Source organism: Tetrahymena thermophila, assembly GCF_000189635.1.
Source record: "Tetrahymena thermophila SB210 genomic scaffold scf_8254600, whole genome shotgun sequence".
NCBI lineage: Eukaryota > Ciliophora > Oligohymenophorea > Hymenostomatida > Tetrahymenidae > Tetrahymena > Tetrahymena thermophila.
The window spans coordinates 582,754-606,046 of record NW_002476370.1 but is presented as its reverse complement, the minus strand read 5'-3'; the positions used below and the strand labels follow the sequence as shown (position 1 = coordinate 606,046).

Here is a 23,293-nt window from a genome sequence, read left to right as displayed (position 1 = left end):
GAAAATTTAAAAATAATAAAAAAAGGGTTCTAAACAGGTTTAATAAACAAAAATAAAAAATGTTTAATTAAAAATTTAAAATTTTATTATTATCATAAAACTTTATTTTTGCTAAAATTTAATCAAATTAATAATGATAATAAATGAAAAATTAATTTAATAATGTTTATTTTACATTTTCGAAATATTTTTAATTTAAAGATAATTTTTAAATTTATCTAAAAAAATTTGTTTATATGTATATTATCTAAATATTGAATTAATTTTTTTCATAAGTATCTTCGTACTTTAATAAATTCTAAAAAATGTTATTTTTTATTAATTTATTTATTTATCAGTTTCTATCCTTCACTATTCGTTGCTATTTCAGAATTTTAATTACTTTTAATCTAAATTTTTCTTTTATTTAAACTAGGTTTAATAGCTTTATTCCAGTCGTTAATTTTGATTAACGCTATTTTCAAGTACCAATTATGATTCACTTATTTCGTCAACATACTAAGGGATTTGCTGAGAGGAAAATATATCTGGTAATTCTTGCTTTTCTTTACTTTTAATTATAATTTCTTCTTTGATGTTAGTTTGATTACCGCTACTTTATACTTAGAAGCTTTTATATTCTTTAGAAAAATATTAAAAATTCTTTATTTAATATTACTAATATGTTTACATTTAGTTCCACTTTTGAGTTTAGATATCTCTGTTTGAACAGAGATTTAAACTTAATTTATTAATGATATTTTCTAAAATAAGGGACTGCTGCTATTCTAAATGCTATTTTGGTCTATTAATTAAAAAATAATTTAATGATTCAATTAAAATTATATTTTAAAATCATGTATGTAAATATGTATGCACCTTAGGTTTAATCATTTAGTTGCTTGACTTGATCCTCAGCAGCAATTTTCTCCAATGCTTAATATTTCACCAAAACATTCAAATTTTTTTTCACTAAAATCCAAAGTTTATAAACATTCCAATTAGTAACTCCAAACTACTTTTTATATGAATTATACAAGGATTAAGGTAAAATACAGTGCAGAAACTTTCCAAAAAACTACCCTATAATAGTTTTGGAGTTACTTATTTTATATAAGATAATTAGTATGACAACTATAAAGATGACTAAATAATGAATAAAATATTAAATTTGTTGAATAGCCTCTGAGTATAAAGAGGTGTTTATTGATGATAAGAAGCAAATAAATATTAGAGTAATATTCGTTTACAACTCAAGCTTTTATAACCAGATATTTCTGATAGGATTAAGAGTAAGCGTAAGCTTAAGGTATACAACAAGTAGCATAATAATAATTTAATAATTGATAAAGTTAGACTAAGTGCTAAGAGTGATAATAACGGCTACAATAATTCTTAAATATATTCTTATAAATTCCCAGTAATAAAAGTTTTCTTTATACTCTTGATAATAATAGCCAAAATAGAAAAGTGTATAACAAGTTTAAAGTTTTTTAGATCTTTTTTATAAAAGCTTAAATATTACTAGAGGGTAAGTTATCCAAACGACAAGTAACGGTATTGATATAATATATGTGAAATAGTTATAATCTGGGTCTCCACATAATATGGTCAAGTCTGAGCTGACATAATTTTAAGAGCCTATTTTTGTACAAGAAAGCTGCTTTGTAAAGAACTTGATTTAATTTGGCTAAAAAAATACAAATATAAAATTAACGAGTGTAAATTGATGGAACCTTTTTACTTTAAATATGTTAAATATTCTAAAGATATTCAGTATCATTAAGAGTATTATCAGAGTCAATACTGGTAAAGAAGCTTCTATAATTTGGTTGATATGAGCATAACCATATTTTTTTATCGACTCCTAACTGATTAAGCAGGGAAACCTTTTGATCACTTAAGCATTAGCATTTCCTAAAAATTCTGAAACAAAAAGAACCATATTTGGGAAGGGGCTAATAGAGAAATTAGTTAAAAAGGATGAAATTTAAATATAGTTGATTAGTATTTTTAGATAGAAGGGAGACTGATCTCTGATACAATTCCTTGAAATAGGCAATATTCCCATTTTTCTAAAATAGTAACAAGTAGAAAAATGAATTAAAGAGTTAAATATCAGTAACACATTAATGAATATATATATCATTAAAAATAAGCATGTTAAAAATAAAAAAACTATTTATGTGTTATTACTGCCACATCCCACACACAATTACTCATTTGAAAATGATTCTATATACCTTTCTCCATCCCAAACTTCTCCTTCTAAATCACAAACTCTGCACGTTGGCCCTTTGTATCCTATAAGACAACCATTCCTACTTGTCTAGTCCTATTAATTGCATGCATTATATGGTAAAGAACATTCTATAATTTCTGTAGATGTGTTGTTTATCCTCCAGTATCCATTTCTTAAAATAATAGTACTATTTTAACAGCTTTAAGCTTCTTAAGGACATTTTTAGCAGTCATGTAAAGTAATTTATTTATTTTAACTTGTATTTCCTTATTATTGATTTACTAAAATTAGATCTTGGGCAGTATCAATTAGAGAATATGATCCTAAAGGACAAGAATAGCAACTAAATATATTTGCTTCGATTTGTTTAATGATTTCCCCTATTTAGCATATTCTCATGTTAATTTTTATTTGTATAGGGAGGACATTAATATTAGTAGGAGTGTAGTTAGGTTAAATAATTAAATACGTAGTTTTATTAGGTATACTTGTTATTTGGATTTGCCAAAAAATAAATTATTTATTTGAGTCATTATAATCAAAAGAAGTTACAACATTCGGACCATTGATCAAGACTTGTTAATTAAGAGTTTAAGATTGCAATTTAAATTAGTAGATTTATAATTCTTCTATTATAGATTCAGGGAATTTTTTATAATAGAAAGAATCAAAAGAAAAATTCAAATATGTTCCTTCTGAGTCAATTAATTTTATATAAAGATTGATTAAACCTCCACTCTAAAAATTAAATATTTCAAGTATTTGTTAGTATTATTTCTAATCAGCTTAGTTCATTTCTTCAAATGATGATATATTGTATGATATAAAATTTGCTGAATTGTTAGAATCCCCACTTAATTTACTCGGTTCTTCTTATAATACTCCAATAACTGCTTATTGAAGGAAAGTTGCAAAATTCTTTCCATATAAGTCAGCTTCGTTACCAAAAATAAAATTTTTATAATTCCTTTGAATTTCTTATGGGTAATTTAATTGATTGTTATAAAGTCTAACTCCTCCTCCAATAAGAGCTTTATTTTAAGTTATTAAAACCTATGAGTCAAAAAAAATTGAGGCATTTGTATTCTCTAAATAAATTGCTCCTCCACTTGCAAATGCTAAATTGTGAATAAACTAACTTTTATATATTTTAACCTAGTTTATACTAGAAATAACTGCTAGAGCTCCTCCATTTAAGCACTAATTGTATTCAAATAAGCTATTAGATATATTCAAGTATTAAGATTAGAGTATTTTTAAATTTCCTTAATTTTTAGAGAAAGTAATATTCTCTAAATAACAAAAAGAACTTTAGATATTCACAAGAGATTATTAATCTGAATCACTAATATTATTTTACTGTAATTTTAAATTTGTAATATTTAATGTATCAGTATAAATACTATATTAAATACTTGTATCATCGTAAATATTACTTGTCCTTATGAATAGTAAATTCGTATTATAATTCATTAAAATATCTGATAGGATTGAGTTGACAACTCCAATAATGTTAATAATTTGTTTGTCTGCATTAGTTTAAGCATAAAAGCAATTAGTAATTTGCAAGTTATTTATAGTAAGGTTATAAACTTAGATAAAATTGAATAAATGATAAATTTCTGCATTTTAAATCATTAAATTTGATAAAATAAAATTCTAAACATTTTTAGCTGATATTAAACCGTTGAAAGAAGAATTTATCATTTAACTATTGTCTAGACTTAAATTATAAATATTGACATTAGTCACATTAAGAAAATACATTAAGGCATCACTCTCATTACTTTAAGTTTAATTTCTTTATAACTTTGTCAAATGAAGTCCATTTATTACTACATTTGACATGTTTGTAAATAAAAGTGTTGTATTGCTCATATTTTAAGATTATATTTAAATGTTATTTAATATAACACTTAGAGATTATTAGTTGAATTTTATTTATCCAACCTAATTCTAAAAAATAAAGCTAAAATCTCTCATTTAAAGTTCCTCTTTAATGTACCACAAAAAAGAGTCATTGTAGATTATAATTGGATTTAATACTTATTAATTTGTTAGATTATTATCAGAATAAACTTAAGCAAGACTGTTTGCAGTACTTTTAAAGTCTATATTCCTCAAATCGCTATTAACTAATTAAACATTCCAGTAGTTATTTAAGCTTGAATCCTATACAGGTATCATAGACCTTTGAGATGAATCTGGAAAAGACACTGGTTTTATTGTATTAATTGAAAAGGATACATCTTAGAATGTACTCACCGCAATATCTACACTACATATCTTATTTTAGTCCTGTATGTTTTCATACACAAGATTATACCTTTGTTCTTATATTTAATTAGATGAAAGTAGTATTACTGATAAGCCTAAAATTTTATTTTATTACTATCCATAGTTTATTTTATATCCCATAAAAGAAGGATACTAAAGTTAAATTTAATCCATTAGCAATGCTTCAGAAGCTTAATACTAGATTTGGAATAGTTCATACTTAGTATAGGTGACAATTAGAATATATTAACTTTCTATTTCTATTATATCTGTGATAAAGTCATAGAAATTATCTCTCCTAATTCTTTAGATGTATTGAAGAGTTTATCTATCATAAATCATTATATGAAAAAAGGTGTAAGCTAGTAAATGAGAAGTGTTTATTTGCAAATTATTGTATGTTCTTCCAGGTAAAGAAATTAGGTTAATAATGTTTCCTGATAAATCAAATACTCTCATTAGTTTTTCTCCAAGAAAACTTAAAAAAAACCTATTATATTACTCATCTACATCAAAAATCAATATATTTAGGTATTCATTATATTTGTATGTTGTGAGGCTATTAAACTAAACAATTTGCTAAAAACTAAAATCTATTAGGCTAATTTTATAAACTCCAACCGAGCTTGCAAAGCAAACCCACAAATCAGTAGAAGTCTCAATTAATTTTCCTATCTGAGAATCGTTTACTTATACTTAATTTTCCAACAAGTTTACAATTATTTAATTTTTAGTGTTTTAATTGTATATCAATACTTTTCCTATATTTGATCCTAGATAGAGATATGGTTTATTAACTGAGCAGATTTTCTATAATATCAATGTCTAAGAATCTTGAAAAGATATTTTACCTAAAATTACTTAATTTACGAAATCGTAGTGGTAAATTTGCCTATCTTTAGTCAAATAAATGTCTTAGCAAATAAATTACTAAAACATTCCACTTACAATAATTTCTTTTTAGCTATTTTATTACCATGGGTTCTACGTACCTAAAGAACTTGAATCAAAATTCTAAAATAGTATGAATCGATCAGTGAGAGCTATTATCAGTAACTCCAAGCTTTAGTTATAAATAACTTCTAGAATTTCTTAATTAAATTAATAAAAATATTCAAATACAGAATTTTAATATTTATATAATAGGCCTTAATCTCCTGCTATTATAAATCCATTTTGATTAACAGAATCAGAGTTTATAGTTATTTAAGAAAATAATTATTTTTTATTCACTACATACTTTCTAGCTTAGCTGTTGAGTTCTTCTAAGTAAAGATTAAAAACTTGAGTCTAAGAATAAATAAAAACATTATTATTTTCGTAGTTAATAGAATATCCTAGAATTTGATAACTTGAATTTTAATCATATTCAACTAATCTTGCTAATTAGACTTGCTATATTTGTTAATTAATTAAATAAAAATTTCCTCCTGAGTCAAGCAAGATGTAGATACCTTAGTCTTTATCATATTAACAAGCAACTGTACTTGAGGGAGTATTTAAAGGGCTTTTAAATGACACAACTGTCTAAAGAGTATCTAAATTAAATGCGAAAAACTATGCAAATCTTAGAGTTGAGGTATAAAATATTATTTAATTTAAAGGTGGAACATATTTTTGTGATATGATATTTCCTCCTCCTGCAGCTACAATCTATCCTCTAAAGTTAAATGAAGTTCTATCATAAACGTTAATGTCTATTAAAAATTATGAAAAATTAAAAATAAATTATTATTTTTAAAAATTTACAGATAGTCAACTACGCAGATATATCATTTTATAATATCTATAAGTCTTAAATTGGAGAGTTTATTGTATTGATATAAAGCTACAAAAATCCAGCAAAATTGTAAACTTCAATATTTTAAGAATAAAGGATTATTCTCTAAAAAAGCTCATCAATTTGAAAAAAATAACCTTTATCAATAAAACGCTGCTAAAAAGAAGTAAAATGATTAAAATTAGACTTATCAAAAATATTCAAAATACCTGAAAAATACTTACAAACTAAAATTTGTGATATTACTTTACATTATTAAATAACATTTTAATTGCTATTTATCAAAAGTTTCTCTTACATATCAAAATTTAATATAGCTAAATTTGTACCATATAGGAAAATATTGGTACTATCTAACACATAATTTGTAACTTTAGATAAGCTACTATAAGTATAAAGCTTATTCTCTTTGTAATTTTTATAAAAAAGTGTGTTTCCTTTAATAAAAATAATTGATTGTTATTGTTCTAAAATTTAAAAAGATATAATTTTAGAATTTGACTAAATATCTATTTATTCGATGTATTGATCTGTTAATAAGTCATAAACAAGAATATTAGATTTTACTATAAAGTATTTTTAGAGTAAAAGACTTTAATACACTCCTTGGATATAGTCATTTTATTGTTTTTAATCTGCATTCAGTTCATATACATTTTGATAAAGCTACCTTCTTGTGATATCCAAAGCAATTTAACCACTTTAATCACCATAAAAATAAAATTAATCTGATTTAATTAACTAAAAAGTATTCATTATAACATTTTGAGAATCTCCAACTCCATACATAAAATTAGCTTAATTACCCATATTAAAGTAATAATCTTATATGACAGTATATATACCTATAACAAAGCACACTTTGAAGGTATATCCTATTGCAAGATTTGCTGGATTAACAGATTTGTAAACAGGGAATAATTTGTTTATTTTACTAGCACCTATTACTTAAAAGACTCCTGTTTAATTCTTAAATAATGCAAATGCCTAATATAGAAAAGTAGCTGACATTTAACTAGTGATTCCTCCAATTACGTAAACATTATCGTTTGGGTCATTTGTGACAAAGCTAATATCAACTACCTAGGATAGCTGTATATTTTAAAATGAAGCTACTACTGATAGTTGTTAATTAAAAATGGTAAAAGTATAATTCGAAAAGTAAATAAGTATTTCAAAAATAGTATTGTTTTATTGAGATTTTTATGGAAAGTTCCTTATTTTCACAAATTGTATCAAGGCTATACTGGTATAATACCCCTAATATACTAGTTTTTATTAAATTAAATCAACAAAAAATACTGTTATTGAATATTTTTTTTATATTACAAGATAAAGTGATTGATCTAAATATGTATAAATTATTATATCATCAAACAACTATGAGCAATCATTAAAAATTTGGTTGAAGTTTTTGTCAAATGCGTAAAAGCACGAGTCAAACAATAGAAAAGAATTTCCATTAAAAGGCAGAATGAATCTATTTACCATTTTTGAACTGGGATTTATAAAATTCCAAGTATTCAAAACTTTTAATAAAATAACATCTATAGCAACAATAGAGTTTTAGAATAAAATAAGAGCCGTACTATTACCTAAAAATTTGATTGTATTACATGATCCAAAGTTTGTGATAAATGCAGAATCTACAAAACTAGGCTGCATTAAAGTAGAATACTCCCAAGTCATAATTTACCCTTTTGCAGAACAAAAAGTAGCAAGATTGCTATTGTCGTTTGTGTCCATGGAGGTGATACTCTATTGCATGTCGTTAATTTTTCTTTTGAATGCTTTGAGAAAATATTAATTTTACAAGACAAATTAAATACCTTCTTTGATGGTAATTGTTAAAGATTGAATTTGATTGGAATAAGCAATTATTTAAAATTTGGTTGTTTGGTTATTATTATCCACTTAATTCTACATAATCATAATTTTTATTGGATAAAAGTTATTTAATTTAAATTAATATATTAACTATTAATGCAAGTTATCATTGATATTTATTCCAATAAAATTTATATTTTACTGGTTATCAAGAATTGCAATTATCATTGTAGAATTAACAGCGATCATCACTACTGAATCTATTATTTTATTTTAATTTTTAACTTAATTTATTAAGTTAGCATTATCATCCAAAATATTTACCACTGTTTATAGTTGTAAAATATGATAAATTGAAATCCCATAATTAATGTCATAAATCTAGGCAAAATACTCTTATGTTTAAACACTTTAACATATCTATTATCCTAAAATTATGTAAAATGATTAACTTGTAAATGTCAACAAGAAATTATCATTTTTTAATTTAATAATTGATGAAATAGTAAAAGGTAAGTTTTAACATTGATTTTGACTAAAATATGGATTTATTATTAATTGTTTGTTAATACCATCGCTAAAAATTATTTGAAAAGATTAAATTCCACTTGAATTTATTATGAATATTAAATTATTAAAAAAGTAATATTGAGAATTACTTAAATAATTTAATAATGATACAGAAGAAAAGCTAACAAATTGCATTTAAATTTAATCAAATAATACAGTAAAATAATACTAAGAAGCTTTTTTATCTTACGTAATAACATAAGAATATTACTAATTAAGTTAATTTATTTAAGTATTACTATCAATATCACCTTTCAAGGTAAATGGGAAGTAATTTGTGACATTCTTTTAAAAATCCCATATTGCAACAGTGTTTCCATTTTAAAAAATGAAGAAAAAACCTTAAAAGTACTTAATGTACTATCTATTAGACTGAAAAGAAAGCATTTGCATAAATCTTCCTGTCTGTTAAAGCTATTTTGTTATGTACGAAGAATAAACTATTACAAAATATTAGCTATCATAAGGGATAATTTAGTTTATAGTTTCATTGCTTTAGCTGATACCTGTCTAAAGGCTGAAGGAAAGAGAGCACTACTCTACTCTTGTACATAAATTAGTTTAGCTATTTCTTGAGTAATCTTGATTGCATATAGCTTAGCAAGCTCCATCTCCAGTAGAGTAATTACCTTAGAAATATAGATATTATTTACATTAATTGTAAACACAGCTCTTAGATTAAAGATTTAATGAAAAATTTGGTGAACAATTGATACAAGAATTTAAATTGTCACACTAATTACATCCTTAAGGGCAAGAATAATGTAATTTGATTTATATTCCTATTATGAATATGAGAAATTCAATTATTTTCATTTTGATTGCCTAGTAGAATTATCTTATTTTGATTTTAATTAATTATCTTCAGTTTTAATTAGTTTTTGCAATTTAAATTCTTTTTCTATTTAAAAAATGATAATCTGCTATTAAAAATGTAGATAGCTAGAAAAATAACTCATAACTATAAAAAGTTATTTCATTTTTTTTAAACATAAGTAATAAATGATTAATTAAATATTAATAAGGAAAATGTAAACAAATAAATAGCCTTAGATAAATAAATAAATAAAAATATATATTTTATTTAAAAGTAAATCTTAAAAATCATTTTAATTTAAATCATTAAATTTTACTAATAAAAATAAAAATATTTAAATTAATTTATATGCAGTTCATATATTTAAGTTATAATACTCAGTTTATAGAAATTTAATTCTTTCTGCTCTCTCTTTTAATTATTCCTCAAAAGGATATAAATAAATCATATAATATATTTAATATTTCTATACAATAGAATACAATATTTAATACAGATGTTTCAAATAAAGTAACCCTTAAATTTTTTTTCATCTATTTTTTATTATTATGTTCTTAATTTTTGAGGAATTTTTTAAATTAATTTAAAAAAAATTTGTTTATTTAATATTTTATTTTTATCTAAATATTTAATAATTTTTTTTGTTTTTATTTTACATAAATAAAATCAGACATTTAGTTTTTATTTACAACTTATTTATTTAAAAAATTCTAAATTTCAATTTATGTCGTTATTTCTGAATGTTAATTAAAGTTAATCTAAGTTTTTCTTTAGCTTAAATTCTGTCTAATAGATTTATTCTAATCGCTAATTATTATTAACATAAAATTGAAGTGTCCCTTAAGATTCATTAATTTCACCAGCATACTAAGAGGTTTATTCACAAAAAAATATATCTGATAATTCTTATTTTTCTTTACTTTTAGTTATAATTTCGTCTTTGATGTAAGTTTGATTAACACTATTTTGTAATTAGAAGCTTTTATATTCTAATAGAAAAACGTTAAATACACTGTTTAGTTAATATAATTAAATTTTTTACATTAAATTCCACTTTTAAATTTAGAAAACTCTGTTTATAGCTAACGTTAAACTTAATTTATTAATGATATTTTCTAAAATAAGGAACTGCTATTCTAAATGTTATTTGGATCTATTTAATAAAAAATAAAATTAATTATTCAATAAAAATTATATTTCGAAGCCATTTATGTATGTACCTTAGGTTTAATCATTCAATTACTTGCTCTAATCCTCATCTACAATTTTCTATAAGGCTTAAAATTTTACCAAAACATTCAGATTTTTTTTCACCAATATCCAAAGTTTGTAAACATTCCAATTAGTAACTCCAAACTATTTTTTATACGAATTATACCAAGATTAAGGTAAAATATAATGCAGAAACTGCCCAAAGCACTTCCCTATTATAGTTCTGGAATTACTTATTTTATATAGCACAATAAATAATATGATAATAAAAATTACAAAATAATGAATAAAATATTAAATATGTTGAATAATGTCTGAGTATAAAAACATATTTATTGACTATAAGAAGCAAATTAATATTAGAATCATATTCGTTTATAACTCAAGTTTTTGTAACCAGTTGTTTCTGATAGGATTACGAGTAAGCATAAGCTTAAGGTATACAATAAGTATCATAATAACGATTTAGTAATTGATAAAGTTAGAATAGGTGCTAAGAGTAATAACAACAGCTACAATTATTCTTAAATATATTCTAATAAATTCCCAGTAATAAAACATATCCCTATACTCTTGATAATAATAACCGAAGTAGTAAAGGGTGTAACAAGTTTAAAGTTATTTAGATCTTTTTTACAAAAGCTTAAATATTACTAGAGGGTAAGTTATCCAAATGATAAGTAGCGGTATTGATACAATATATGTGAAATTTTTATAATCTAGGTCTCCACATGATATGGTCAAGTCTGAGCTGACATAATTTTAAGAGCCTATTTTTGTACAAGAAAGCTGCTTTGTAAAGAACTTTATTTAATTTGGCTAAAAAAATACAAATATAAAATTAACGAGTGTAAATTGATGGAACCTTTTTACTTTAAATATGTTAAATTTTCTAAAGATATTGAGTATTATTAAGAGTATTATCAGAGTCAATACTGGTAAAGAAGCTTCTAAAATTTGGTTGATATGAGCTAAACCATATTTTTTTATCAGCTCCTAACTAATTAAACAATGACACTTTATAATGACTTAAGTATTAGCATTTCCTAAAAATTCTGAAACAAAAAGAACCATATTCGGGAAGGGACTAATAGAAAAATTAGTTAAAAAGGATGAAATTTAAATATAGTTGATAAGTATTTTTAGATAGAAGGAAGACGGGTCTCTGATGCAATTTCTTGAAATAGGTAATATTCCCATTTTTCTAATGTAGTAGCAAGTAGAAAAATAAATTAATGAGTTAAAAATCAGTAATACATTAATGATTATGTATATCATTAAAAATAGGTAAGTAAAAAATAAGAATACTATTTATGAGTTTACGTTGCCACATTCCACACATATTTATTCATTTGAAAACTATTCTATATACCTTTTTCCATCCCAAACTTCTCCTGTTAAGTCACAAACTCTACAGATAGGGCCTTTATATCCTCTAATACAACCATTTCTACTTGTCTAGTCTTGTTAATCGCATGCATTAAATGGTAAAGTACATTCTACAATTTCAGTAGAAGTGTTGTTTATTCTCCAATATCCACTTTTTAAAAAAATAGTGCTATTTTAACAGCTTAAGGCTTATTAAGGACATTTTTAGCAATCATGTAAAGCAATTTATTTATTTTAACTTTCTTTAGTATTTCCTTATTAATTTAATATTTGATTTATTAAAATTAGATCTTGGGCCGTATCAATTAGAGAGTATGATCCTAATGGACAAGAGTAGCAACTAAATATATTTGCTTCGATTTGTTTAATGACTTCTCCTATTTAGCATAATCTCATATTAAACTTTATTTAAATAGGGAGTACATTAATATCAGTAGATGTGTAATTAGGCTAAATGATTAAATATGTAGTTTAATTAGGAATACTTGTAATTTGGATTTGCTAAAAAATAAATTATTTATTTTCATCATTATAATCAAAAGAAGTTACCACATTAGGACCATTGATTAAGACTTGTTAATTAAGAGTTTAAGATTGTAATTTAAATTAGTAGAATTATAATTCATTTATTATAGATTAAGGGTATTTTTAATAATAGAATGAATCAAAAGAAAAATTCAAATATGTTCCTTCTGAATCAATTAACTTTATAAATAGGTTGATTAAGCCTCCACTCTAAAAGTTAAATATTTCAAGTATTTGTTAATATTATTTCTAGTCCGCTAAGTTCATGTCTTCAAAAGCCGTTATTTTATATTCTATAATATTCTCAGAATCTCCATTTTATTTATTGAGTTCTTCTTAAAATACTCCAATAATTGCTTTTTGAAGGAATGTTGCAAAATTATTTCCATACAAGTCAGCTTCGTTGCCAAAGATAAAGTTTTTATAATTCTTTTGAATTTCTTATGGGTAATTTAATTGGTTGTTATAAAGTCTAATTCCTCCTCCAATAAGAGCTTTATTTTAAGTTATTACGACTTAAGCGTCCATATGTATGGATGCATTTGTATTCTCTAAATATATTGCTCCACCACTTGCAAATGCTAAATTGTGAATAAACTAACTTTTATAAATTTTAACCTAGTTTATACTAGAAATAATTGCTAGAGCTCCACCATTCAAGCACTAATTGTATTCAAATAAGCTATTAGATATATTCAAGTATTAAGATTAGAGTATTTTTAAATTTCCTTAGTTTTTAGAGAAAGTAATATTCTCTAAATAACAAAAAGAACATTAGATATTCACAAGAGATTAAGAATCTGAATCAGTAATATTATTTTACTGTAATTTTAAATTTGTAATATTTAATGTATCAGTAGAAAGGCTGTAGTTAATACCTTTATCCTCGTAAATATTACTCGTTTTTATAAAAAGCAAATTCACATTATAACTCATTAAAATATCTGATAGCATTGAGTTTACAACTCCAACGATATTAATAATGTGCTTGTCTACATTAGTTTAAGAATAAAAGCAATTATTTATTTGCAAATTATTAATAGTAAGGTTTTAAACTTAGATAAATTCAAATAAATGAGTAATCTCAGCGTTTTATATTATTAAATTTGATAAAATAAAATTCTAAATATTTTTAGCTGATATTAAACCATAGAAAGAAGAATTTTTCATTTAATTATTGTCTAATGTTAAATTGTAAATATTGACATTAGTGACATTAAGAAAATACATTAAGGCATCACTCTCATTACTTTAAGTTAAATATCTTTATAAATTTGTCAGATAAAGTCCATTTATTACTACATTTGACATATTTGTAAATAAAAGTGTTGTATTACTCAAATTTTAAGATTATATTTAAATGTTATTATATTTAACGCTTAGAGATTAGTTGTTGAAATTTATTTCACCAACCTAATCCTCAAAAATAAAGCTAAAATCTCTCATTTAAAGTTCCTCTTTAGTGTACCACAAAAAAGAGTCATTGTAGATTTTAATTGGATTTAAAGCTTTTGAATTTGTTAGATTTTTATCAGAATAAACTTAAACAAGACTGTTTGCAGTACTTTTAAAGTCTATATTCCTCAAATCGCTATTAACTAATTAAACATTCCAGTAGTTATTTAAGCTTGGATCCTATACAGGTATCATTAACCTTTGAGATGAATCTGGAAAAGACACAGTTTTTATTATATTAATTGAAAAAGATACATCTTAGAATGTACTCACTGAAATATCGATACTGCATATCTTATTTTAGTCCTGTATGTTTTCATATACAAGATTATACCTTTGTTCTTATATTTAATTAGATGAAAGTAATATTACTGATAAACCTAATATATTATTTTATTACTATCCATAGCTTATTTCATATCCCATAAAAGAAGGATATTGAAGTTAAATTTAATCCATCAGCAATGCTTCAATAGCCTTAGTTTAAATTTTGAATAGCTCATACTTGGTATAGGTTACAAGTAGAATATATTGACTCTCTATTTCTATTATATCTGTGATAAAGTCATAGACGTTATCTCTCCTAATTCTTTAGATATATTGAAGGGTTTATCTATCATAAATCATTATATGAAAACACGTGTAAGCTAGTAAATGAGAAGGATTTATTTACAAATTATTGTATGTTCTTCCAGGTAAAGAAACTAGGCTGATAATGTTTCCTGATAAATCAAATACTCTCATTAACTTTTCTCCAATAAAACTTAAAAAAACCCTATTGTATTACTTATCTATATCAAAAATCAATATATTTAAGTATTAAATATATTTGTATGTTGTGAGGCTGCTAAACTAAACAATTTGCTTAAAACTAAAATCTAATAGGCTAATTTTAAAAATACCAACTGAGCTAGAAAAGCAAACCCACAAATCAGTCGTAGTTTCTACAAACTTTCCTATCTAAACATCATTTTACCTATTTTCCATCTAATTTTCCAATAAATTAATGATAACTTAATTCTAAGTGTTTTGATTATATATCAAAACATTTCCTATATTTGATCCTAAATAGAGATACGGTTTATTAACTGAGCAGATTTTCTATAATATTAATGTCGAAGAATCTTAGAAAGATATCTTACCTAAAATTGCTTAATTTACGAAATCGTAATGGTAAATTTACCTATCTTTAGTCATATAAATATCTTAACAGATAAATTATTAAAACATTCCACTTATAGTAATTTCTTATAAGCTATTTTATGACCAGGGGTTCAACACACTCAAAGAATTTGAATTAAAATTCTAAAATACAATAAATCTATCAGTGAGTGCTATTATCAGTAACTTCATGTTTTAGTTATAAACAACTTCTTGAATTTCTTAATCAAATTGATAAAAATTTTCAAATGCTGAATTTTAATATTTATATAATAGGCCTTAATCTCCTGCTATTATAAATCCATTTTGATTTGTGTTGGCATCAGAGTTTGTAGTTATTTTAGTAAATAATTATTTTTTATTAACAATATACTTTCTAGCTTAATTGTTGAGTTCTGCCAAGTAGAGATTAAAAACTTGAGTCTAAGAGTAAATAAAAACATTATTATTTTCATAATTAATAGAAAATCCTAGAATTTGGTAATTTGAATTTTAATCATATTCAATTAATCTTGCTAATTAGATTTGCTATATTTAATAATTAATAAAATAAAAATTTCCCCCTGAGTCAAGCAAGATGTAGATACCTTAGTCTTTATCATATTAATAAGCAACTGTACTTGAGGGAGTATTTAATGCACTTTTATATGACACAACTATCTATAGAGTATCTAAATTAAAAGCAAAAAATTATGCAAATCTAAGAGTAGAAGAATAAAATAAAATTTAATTTAGAGGTGGAACATATTATTATGATATAATATTTCCTCCTCCTGCTCCTGCAACTTATCCTCTATAGTTAAATGAAGCTCTATCATAAACATTAATGTCTATTAAAATTATGAAAAATTAAAAATAAATTATTTTGATTAAAAAATTACAGATAGTCAACTACGCAGATATGTCATTTTACAAAATCTATAAGTCTTAAATTGGAGAGTTTATTGTATTGATATAAAGCTCCAAAAATCCAGCAAAGTTGTAAACTTCAATGTTTTAAGAATAAAGGATTATTCTCTAAAAAAGCTCATCAATTTGAAAAAAATAACCACTGTCAATAAAATGCTGCTAAATTGAAGTAACATGATTAAAATTTGACTTATCAAAAATATTCAAAATACCAGAAGGATATTTACAGGCTAAAATTAAAGACGCTAATTGGCATGATTGAATGATATCTGAATTACTGTTTATTAAAAGCTTTACTGTCATGTCAAAATTTAATTTTACTATACTTATTCCATAAAGGTAAATATTGTTATTATCCAGTAAGTAATTTGTAACAATAGATAAATTACTATATGAATATAACTTATTCGTTTGGTAATTCTTATAGAAAAGTGTGTTTCCTTAAATAAAAATTATTGATTATTATTATTCTAAAATTTAAAAAGAATAAATTTTAGAACTTGACTAAATATCTATTTATTCGATATATTGATCTGTTAATAAATCATAAACAAGAATGTTTGATTTTACTATAAAGTATTTTTAGAGTAAAAGACTTTAATACACACCTTATATAAAATCATTTTATTATTTCTACTCTGCATTAAGCTCAAAAACATTTTGATTAAATTGCCTTCTAGTGATGTCTAAAGTGATTTAACCACTTTAATCACCATAAAAATAAAATTAATCTGACTTAATTAATTAAAAAGTATTCATTAAAACATTTTAAGAACCTCCAGCTTCTTATATAAAATTAGCTTAATTACCCATATTAAAGTAATAGTCTTATATATTAGTAAATATACCTTAAAAAAAACATATTTTAAAGGTATACCCTATTGCAAGATTTGCTGGATTAACAGATTTATAAACAGGAAATAATTTGTTTATTTTACTTGCAGCTATGACTTAAAAAATACCTGTTTCATTCTTAAGTAATGCAAATGCTTGATACTTAAAAGTTGCAGATTTTTAACTAGTAATTCCTCCAACTACATAAATATTATCATTTGGGTCACTTGTGACAAAGCTTATATCAACTACCTATGAGAGTTGTATATTTTAAAATGAAGCTATTACTGAAAGCTGTTAATTAAATATTGTAAAAGTAAAATTTGAAAAGTAAACAAGAATTTCAAAAATAGTGTTGCTTTATTAAGGATAACTTTCTGGAAAGCTCCTTATTTTCATGTATTATATCTAAGCTAAACTTTTATAATCTCCCTTAAAAACTAGTTATTATTAGGCTAAATCTACAAAAACTACTGAAATTGAATATATTTTTTATATTACAAGATAAAGCGATTTGTCTAAATTTGCCTAGACTATTACGTCATCAAATAGCTACGAGCAGTCATTAAAAATTTACTGGAAATTTGTGTCAAACACATAAAAGCATGAGTCAAACAATAGAAAAGAGTTTCCATTATAAGCAAGAATGAATCTATTTACCATTTTTGAACTGGGATTTATAAAGTTCCAAGTGTTCAAAATTTTAAATTAAATGACATCAATAGCTAGGATAGAGTTTTAGAATAAGATAAGAGCAGTACTATTATATAAAAATTTGATTGTATTACATGATCCAAAGTTTGTAATAAATGTAGAATCTACTAAGTTAGGCTATAGTAAAGTAGAATACTCCCAAGTCATAATTTACCCATTTGCAGAACAAAAAGTAGCAAGATTATTATTATCGTTGGTATCCATGGAAGAGATACTCTATTGCATGTCGTTAATTTTTCTTTTGAATGCTTTGAGAAAATATTAATTTTATAATAAAAATTAAATATCATCTGTTATGCTAAAAGTTAAAGATTGAATTTAATTGGAATAAGCCATAATTTAAAATTTGATTGTTTAATTATTATTATCCACTTAATTCTACAGAATCATAATTTTTATTGGATAAAAGTTAATTAATTTAAATTAATAAATTAACTATTACTGCTACTTATCATTGATATTTATTCCAATAAAATTTATATTTTACTGATTATCAAGAATTGCAATTAACATTGTAGAATTAACAGTGATCATCGCTAGTGAATCTATTATTTTATTTTAATTTTTAACTTAAGTTATTAAGTTAGCATTATCATCCAAAATATTCAACTATGTTTAAAGTTATAAAAAATGATAAATTGAAATCCCATAGGAAATATCGTAAGTCTTTGCAAAATATTCTTATGTTTAAACTTTTTAGCATATCTGCTATCCTAAAATTATGTAAAATGATTAACTTGTAAATGACAACAAGAACTAATCATTTTTTAATTTAATAATGGATGAAATAGTAAAAGATTAGCTTACACATTGATTTTAACTAAAGTATGGTTTTATTATCAATTATTTGTTAATACTTTGACTAATAACTATTTGATAAGATTAAAATCCACTTGAGTTTATTATGAATATTAAATCATTATAAAAGTAATATTGATAATTACTTGTGTAATTCAATAACAATACTGAAGAAAAGCTAACAAATTGCATTTAAATTTAATCATATAATACAGTAAAATAATACTGAGAAGCTTTTTTATCTTATGTAATAACATAAGAATATTACTAATTAAGTTAATTTATTTGAGTATTACTATTAATATCACCTTACAAGGTAAATGGGAAGTAACTCGTGACATTCTTTTGAAAATCCCATTTTGTAACCATATTTCCATTTTAAAAAATGAAGAAAAAACCTTGAAAGTACTTAATGTATTATTTATTTGGCTGAAAAGAAAGCGTTTGCATGAATCTTCCTGTCTATTAAAGCTATTTTGTTATGTAGGAAGAATAAACTATAATGAAGTATTAGCTATCATAAGGGATAATTTAGTTTATAGTCTCATTGTTTTAGCTGATGCCCGTCTAAAGGCTGAAAGAAAGAGAGCACTACTCAACTTTTGTACATAAATTAGTTTAGCTATTTCTTGAATAATCTTAATTACAAATAGCTTAGCAAGCTCCTTCTCCAGTAGAATAATTGCCTTAGAAATATAATTATTATTTACATTAATTATAAACACATCTCTTCGATTTAAGATTTAAAGAAAAATTTGATTAGCAACTGATACAAGTATTTAAATTGTCACATTAACTACATCCTTAAGGGCAAGAAGAATATAATTTAATCTATATTCCTATTATTAATAAGAGAAATTTAATTACTTTCATTTTAAGTTATCTAGTAGAATTACCCTGACTTTGCTTTAATTAATTTTATTTGATTTAATTAACTTTTTTATTAGAAAACTTTTTTACACTCAAAATTAGATATTCTGTTATAAATATAAAAATTATAGGTAGTTTAAAAGATAACTAATAATAAACAACATTGAACTGTAGATTAATTGAATATTAACAAAAGTAATTAAAATATAAATTAATTAAAAACATCATCAATTTTGTTAAATGTTTATTCAGATTATTTATTTTGGAAAAATTTAAAATACAGATCCAAGATTTTTAAAAAAATGTTAGATTATTTGAGATAATAATTTTTTAGGATAATTATAAAATTAATTATTAAAACATAAAAGGTTATAATTTATTTTTATGTTGTTTATTTAATATCATTCAATTTTTATATATCCTGTAAGAAATTTTAATTTTATATTTTTGAAATTTTTTTATATTTTAGATATTACTTACTTATTTTGAAGAATAGAATAACCTTCTTAATTTATTATTTTTAATGAAGTAAGAAGTCATATGTTAGATTCTTATTCGTAAAATAATTCGCTATTTTAAAGTATTCGCCTATAACTTAGTCTGTCAGATAAATTCTGATTTAAAAAAAATATATGGACTACCTACCATTTAGTCATTTATATTTATATAAATACTAAAATAGGAAAGGCTGTACTTAATTTTAATTTTTAAGTATTTTGTTATTTTTAGAAATATAAATAAATTTTTTTTAGGAAAATGTATATTTTGTAAAGTAAAAATTATTTTCAATGAAGTTTAAAATTTTATTCTTTCAATAGAATATTTTATTTTTAATGAATTAAATGATAAAATTTTTAAAAAATTTTAAATATTAATAAAATTGAATTCTTCTTTTCATTGTTTGTAAATCAGAAATAAAATTATTATAAATTTACTTATTTGATCTAAATATAATAATAATAATCATAATTTTTTTTTTTAATTATTTGATAAGTTAATAAATATATCAAAAAATAAGATTAAAAAAATATTTTAATTTTGTAATTTTATAAACGATTATAAATTAGATGATTAGTAGAAAATGTATTATTTCAATAAAATTAAAATATACATTTTATATTTAAAAATATTTATTACTGGAAGCAATTTAATCTAACATTAAACAATTTTATGCATTCAGGGTTTATACATCAATCTAAAGTTAGATAAAAAAATTAAAATTTACTTAATTGTTTATATTTTTTTATTCAGTTTTTAAAAATCTGATTCAAATTTTTTTTTGAGTATCAAATTCAAAAAAATAACTATAAAATCAAAAGGTTTTTAATTATTACAAAATATATGTTAAATTATTGCTAACAATAAACAAAATTTTAATATGAGCTACTCCAAAAAATAACAATAGAATTTATTGCTAAAGAAATTTTTAACAAAATATTCATCTGTGAGGAAGATGATTTAATTTACATTTAGTTTAGGATATTGTTTATATTATATTTTTATTTAATTTCTTAATTAGATATTTTTTATTTTTTTAATTAATTATTTTTTTATTTGTGGTTAATTATCTATCTATTTCTTCTATTTTTTTCTTATTTTAATTTAAATTTCATATTTATTAATTTTCAAATTTTCTTTTTCTTTTTCTTTTTAATTATTTTTCTTTCTTTTTATATCTCAATTTTCAAATTCTTTTTAAGAGAGGACTATCAAGCTGCTTGCTACTTGTTCATTTTTTCTGTTAAATCTGTGTATTGTTCTCGCTTTTATAAAAAATACTAATTATATATGTGGAAAAAGTATTAAAATCAAAATTTTTGATTTTAATTGGTTGAAAATTTTCCTGGCAGATTAGAAGAACAGTCTTTATAAATATAATTAATAATCGAAGGCATTAAGAGCATCTAACATTAGTCATTATTTTATGATAATTTTTATTTTTCTATGATTAAATTCGTCCTTTTATGTCTGATTGATGTTGATAGAAATATTTTCTTCAAATTTAGGATTTTTGAATTTAATCATTTAGAATGTTAAAAACTTGATTTAAAGATGGATCGAATTAAAAACTTAATTATCATTTATACTAAAATAAGACTAATGCTATTACTCCACCCACACACGTCGTCGCTCCTGAAATTTGATTATAGACTGTCTCCAATTTAGATAGGAAAATATGAAAATATTTGTATTTGTTTTATTTACTTTTTTTATTTTTTAATAAATGAATTTAATAATTCTTTCTCAAAAAATTTAATTAAGTAAAATTGGCTTTAAATAAAAAATAAAATTTTCCTCCTCCTTTTGAGATTAGAATTTGATTAATTTTTTTCTAAAGGAAAACTGTCTAATAAATTATCTTAATTTACCTCCAAATAATGACTTTAAATTGATTTATTCCTAATATTTTCTTCATCAATAAATTATATATAGTTGAAAATATTTGCTTTAAAATAACAATTTAAATATTATAAAAATAATTTAAAAAAAAATATTTTTTATGGAAATAAACAAAGATAAATTTATGAATAAGGTTTTTTAAAATTTTAGTTTATCAAAAAAGAAATATTATTTTATCATTCATAAGAAAGAATTAGAAAATACTGGAAACACATAAAAAATGAATGGTAAGCGATTTGAATGAAATAAATAAGAATTACTGCATACTATTTCAATAACAAAAATAAAATTAATTTTTATTCTACAAAAGATTTTTCACTATATTTAAATCATTCTTGTGAATAGATTTTTATTAAAATCATTATTTCAATTATAAAAGTTAAACTCTTATTTCATTTTTGAAAATCCGAATATTGTAAAAAATCTGAATTTTTGAAACAGTTTGATAAATTATGTTTTGTCAAAGCAAATAACTAAATAAATATAAGCTTATTAGAGTTTTTTATATATTTTGAAATATGTTTAAGATAAATATAAATGCATTCCCTCAGTTTTCTTGATTTTATGCTTAGGATTTATCCAAATTATTATTTTGCTTTCTATCTTAAGGGCTCTTTCTGCTTTGTACTCCAAGATACTTTCCAGTTGCGTCATATATTTCTTATCTATATAAAAAGTAAAGAACTGGTGTAATAGCTAAGGCTACAGAGCCTATGATCTTTAGTGGTTCTTATTTCATTTGTAAAAATAATATGAAAGTAGAAATTGCTTTAAAGATATTTAAGTTTGTTAAAAGTCTCTTAATCCAATCAAGTTTTTAATTAAAATTAATTCAAAATTTACTAAAAACATAAAATATTGGTTACAATATATTGTCTTATACACTAATTAAGTAGTTTGTATTTTTTTAGTTATAAGATTAAGCAGATAGTAGTCAAAAATATAAATTTCTTAAAATAACATACCATTACACAAGTAAGTGATATTGTCCTAATACATACATCATTTAATTAACTTAATATTTATTTTTTATGTAGTTTTGTAGTATTTTAGTCAATAAAACAAGGATATAATTTTACTATTCCTAGAACAAACATTTTTGGCAAATATAATTATATAAAAACTATTTACTAGGGTTTACAAACAAAAATAAAATTCTTACCAAATTTAGAAAAAAAAGATTTCAATTTAATTTAATATATTCATTTTAAAATTTCAAATTTTGCAAAGTATTTGATTTTATACAAATATATTGAAGTTTCTAAAAATTCATCCAAAATTAATTGTGTAGACTATTAAAATATTTAGTAATTGTTGATCATAAAATAATGATTTTTTCTTTATATAATATTTGTTTAGCTATTTATTTGTTTTTTTGTTTGATTGATTTTAATCTGAATGTAAATATATAAAACATTAATTTTTAATTTTCTTTAAAAATTAGTATAAAATTAATAAATTTGTTAAGTATAATATCTGATTTCAATTGGTGTAATTAAAAAGGAGAGATGTTTTATGATGATTTGTTTTTTTT

At 22.6% G+C, this 23,293-nt stretch overlaps 3 protein-coding genes across 3 annotated transcripts; all 3 read right to left on the bottom strand. All coding sequences in view use genetic code 6, as the record gives it.

Annotated features, from left to right (window-relative positions):
- Positions 1-366: 366 nt before the first annotated feature.
- TTHERM_000283699 (transmembrane protein, putative) lies at positions 367-8,045 on the bottom strand (the record flags this gene model as incomplete). Its single annotated transcript, XM_012798169.1, has 9 exons — positions 367-620; positions 671-784; positions 1,036-1,082; positions 1,230-1,669; positions 1,724-2,054; positions 2,223-6,195; positions 6,248-6,434; positions 6,525-7,370; positions 7,767-8,045. The coding sequence occupies 9 exons, from the start codon at positions 8,043-8,045 to the stop codon at positions 367-369; spliced, it is 6,471 nt and encodes a 2,156-aa protein (XP_012653623.1).
- A 2,164-nt stretch (positions 8,046-10,209) lies between these two features.
- TTHERM_00283690 (transmembrane protein, putative) lies at positions 10,210-17,916 on the bottom strand (the record flags this gene model as incomplete). Its single annotated transcript, XM_001018225.2, has 4 exons — positions 10,210-10,481; positions 10,535-10,645; positions 10,713-16,064; positions 16,116-17,916. 4 exons carry the CDS (start codon positions 17,914-17,916, stop codon positions 10,210-10,212), a joined length of 7,536 nt encoding a protein of 2,511 aa, XP_001018225.2.
- A 4,390-nt stretch (positions 17,917-22,306) lies between these two features.
- On the bottom strand, positions 22,307-22,498 carry TTHERM_00283670 (transmembrane protein, putative; the record flags this gene model as incomplete). Its single annotated transcript, XM_001018223.1, has 1 exon — positions 22,307-22,498. One exon carries the CDS (start codon positions 22,496-22,498, stop codon positions 22,307-22,309), a length of 192 nt encoding a protein of 63 aa, XP_001018223.1.
- Between the last annotated feature and the right edge of the window lie 795 nt (positions 22,499-23,293).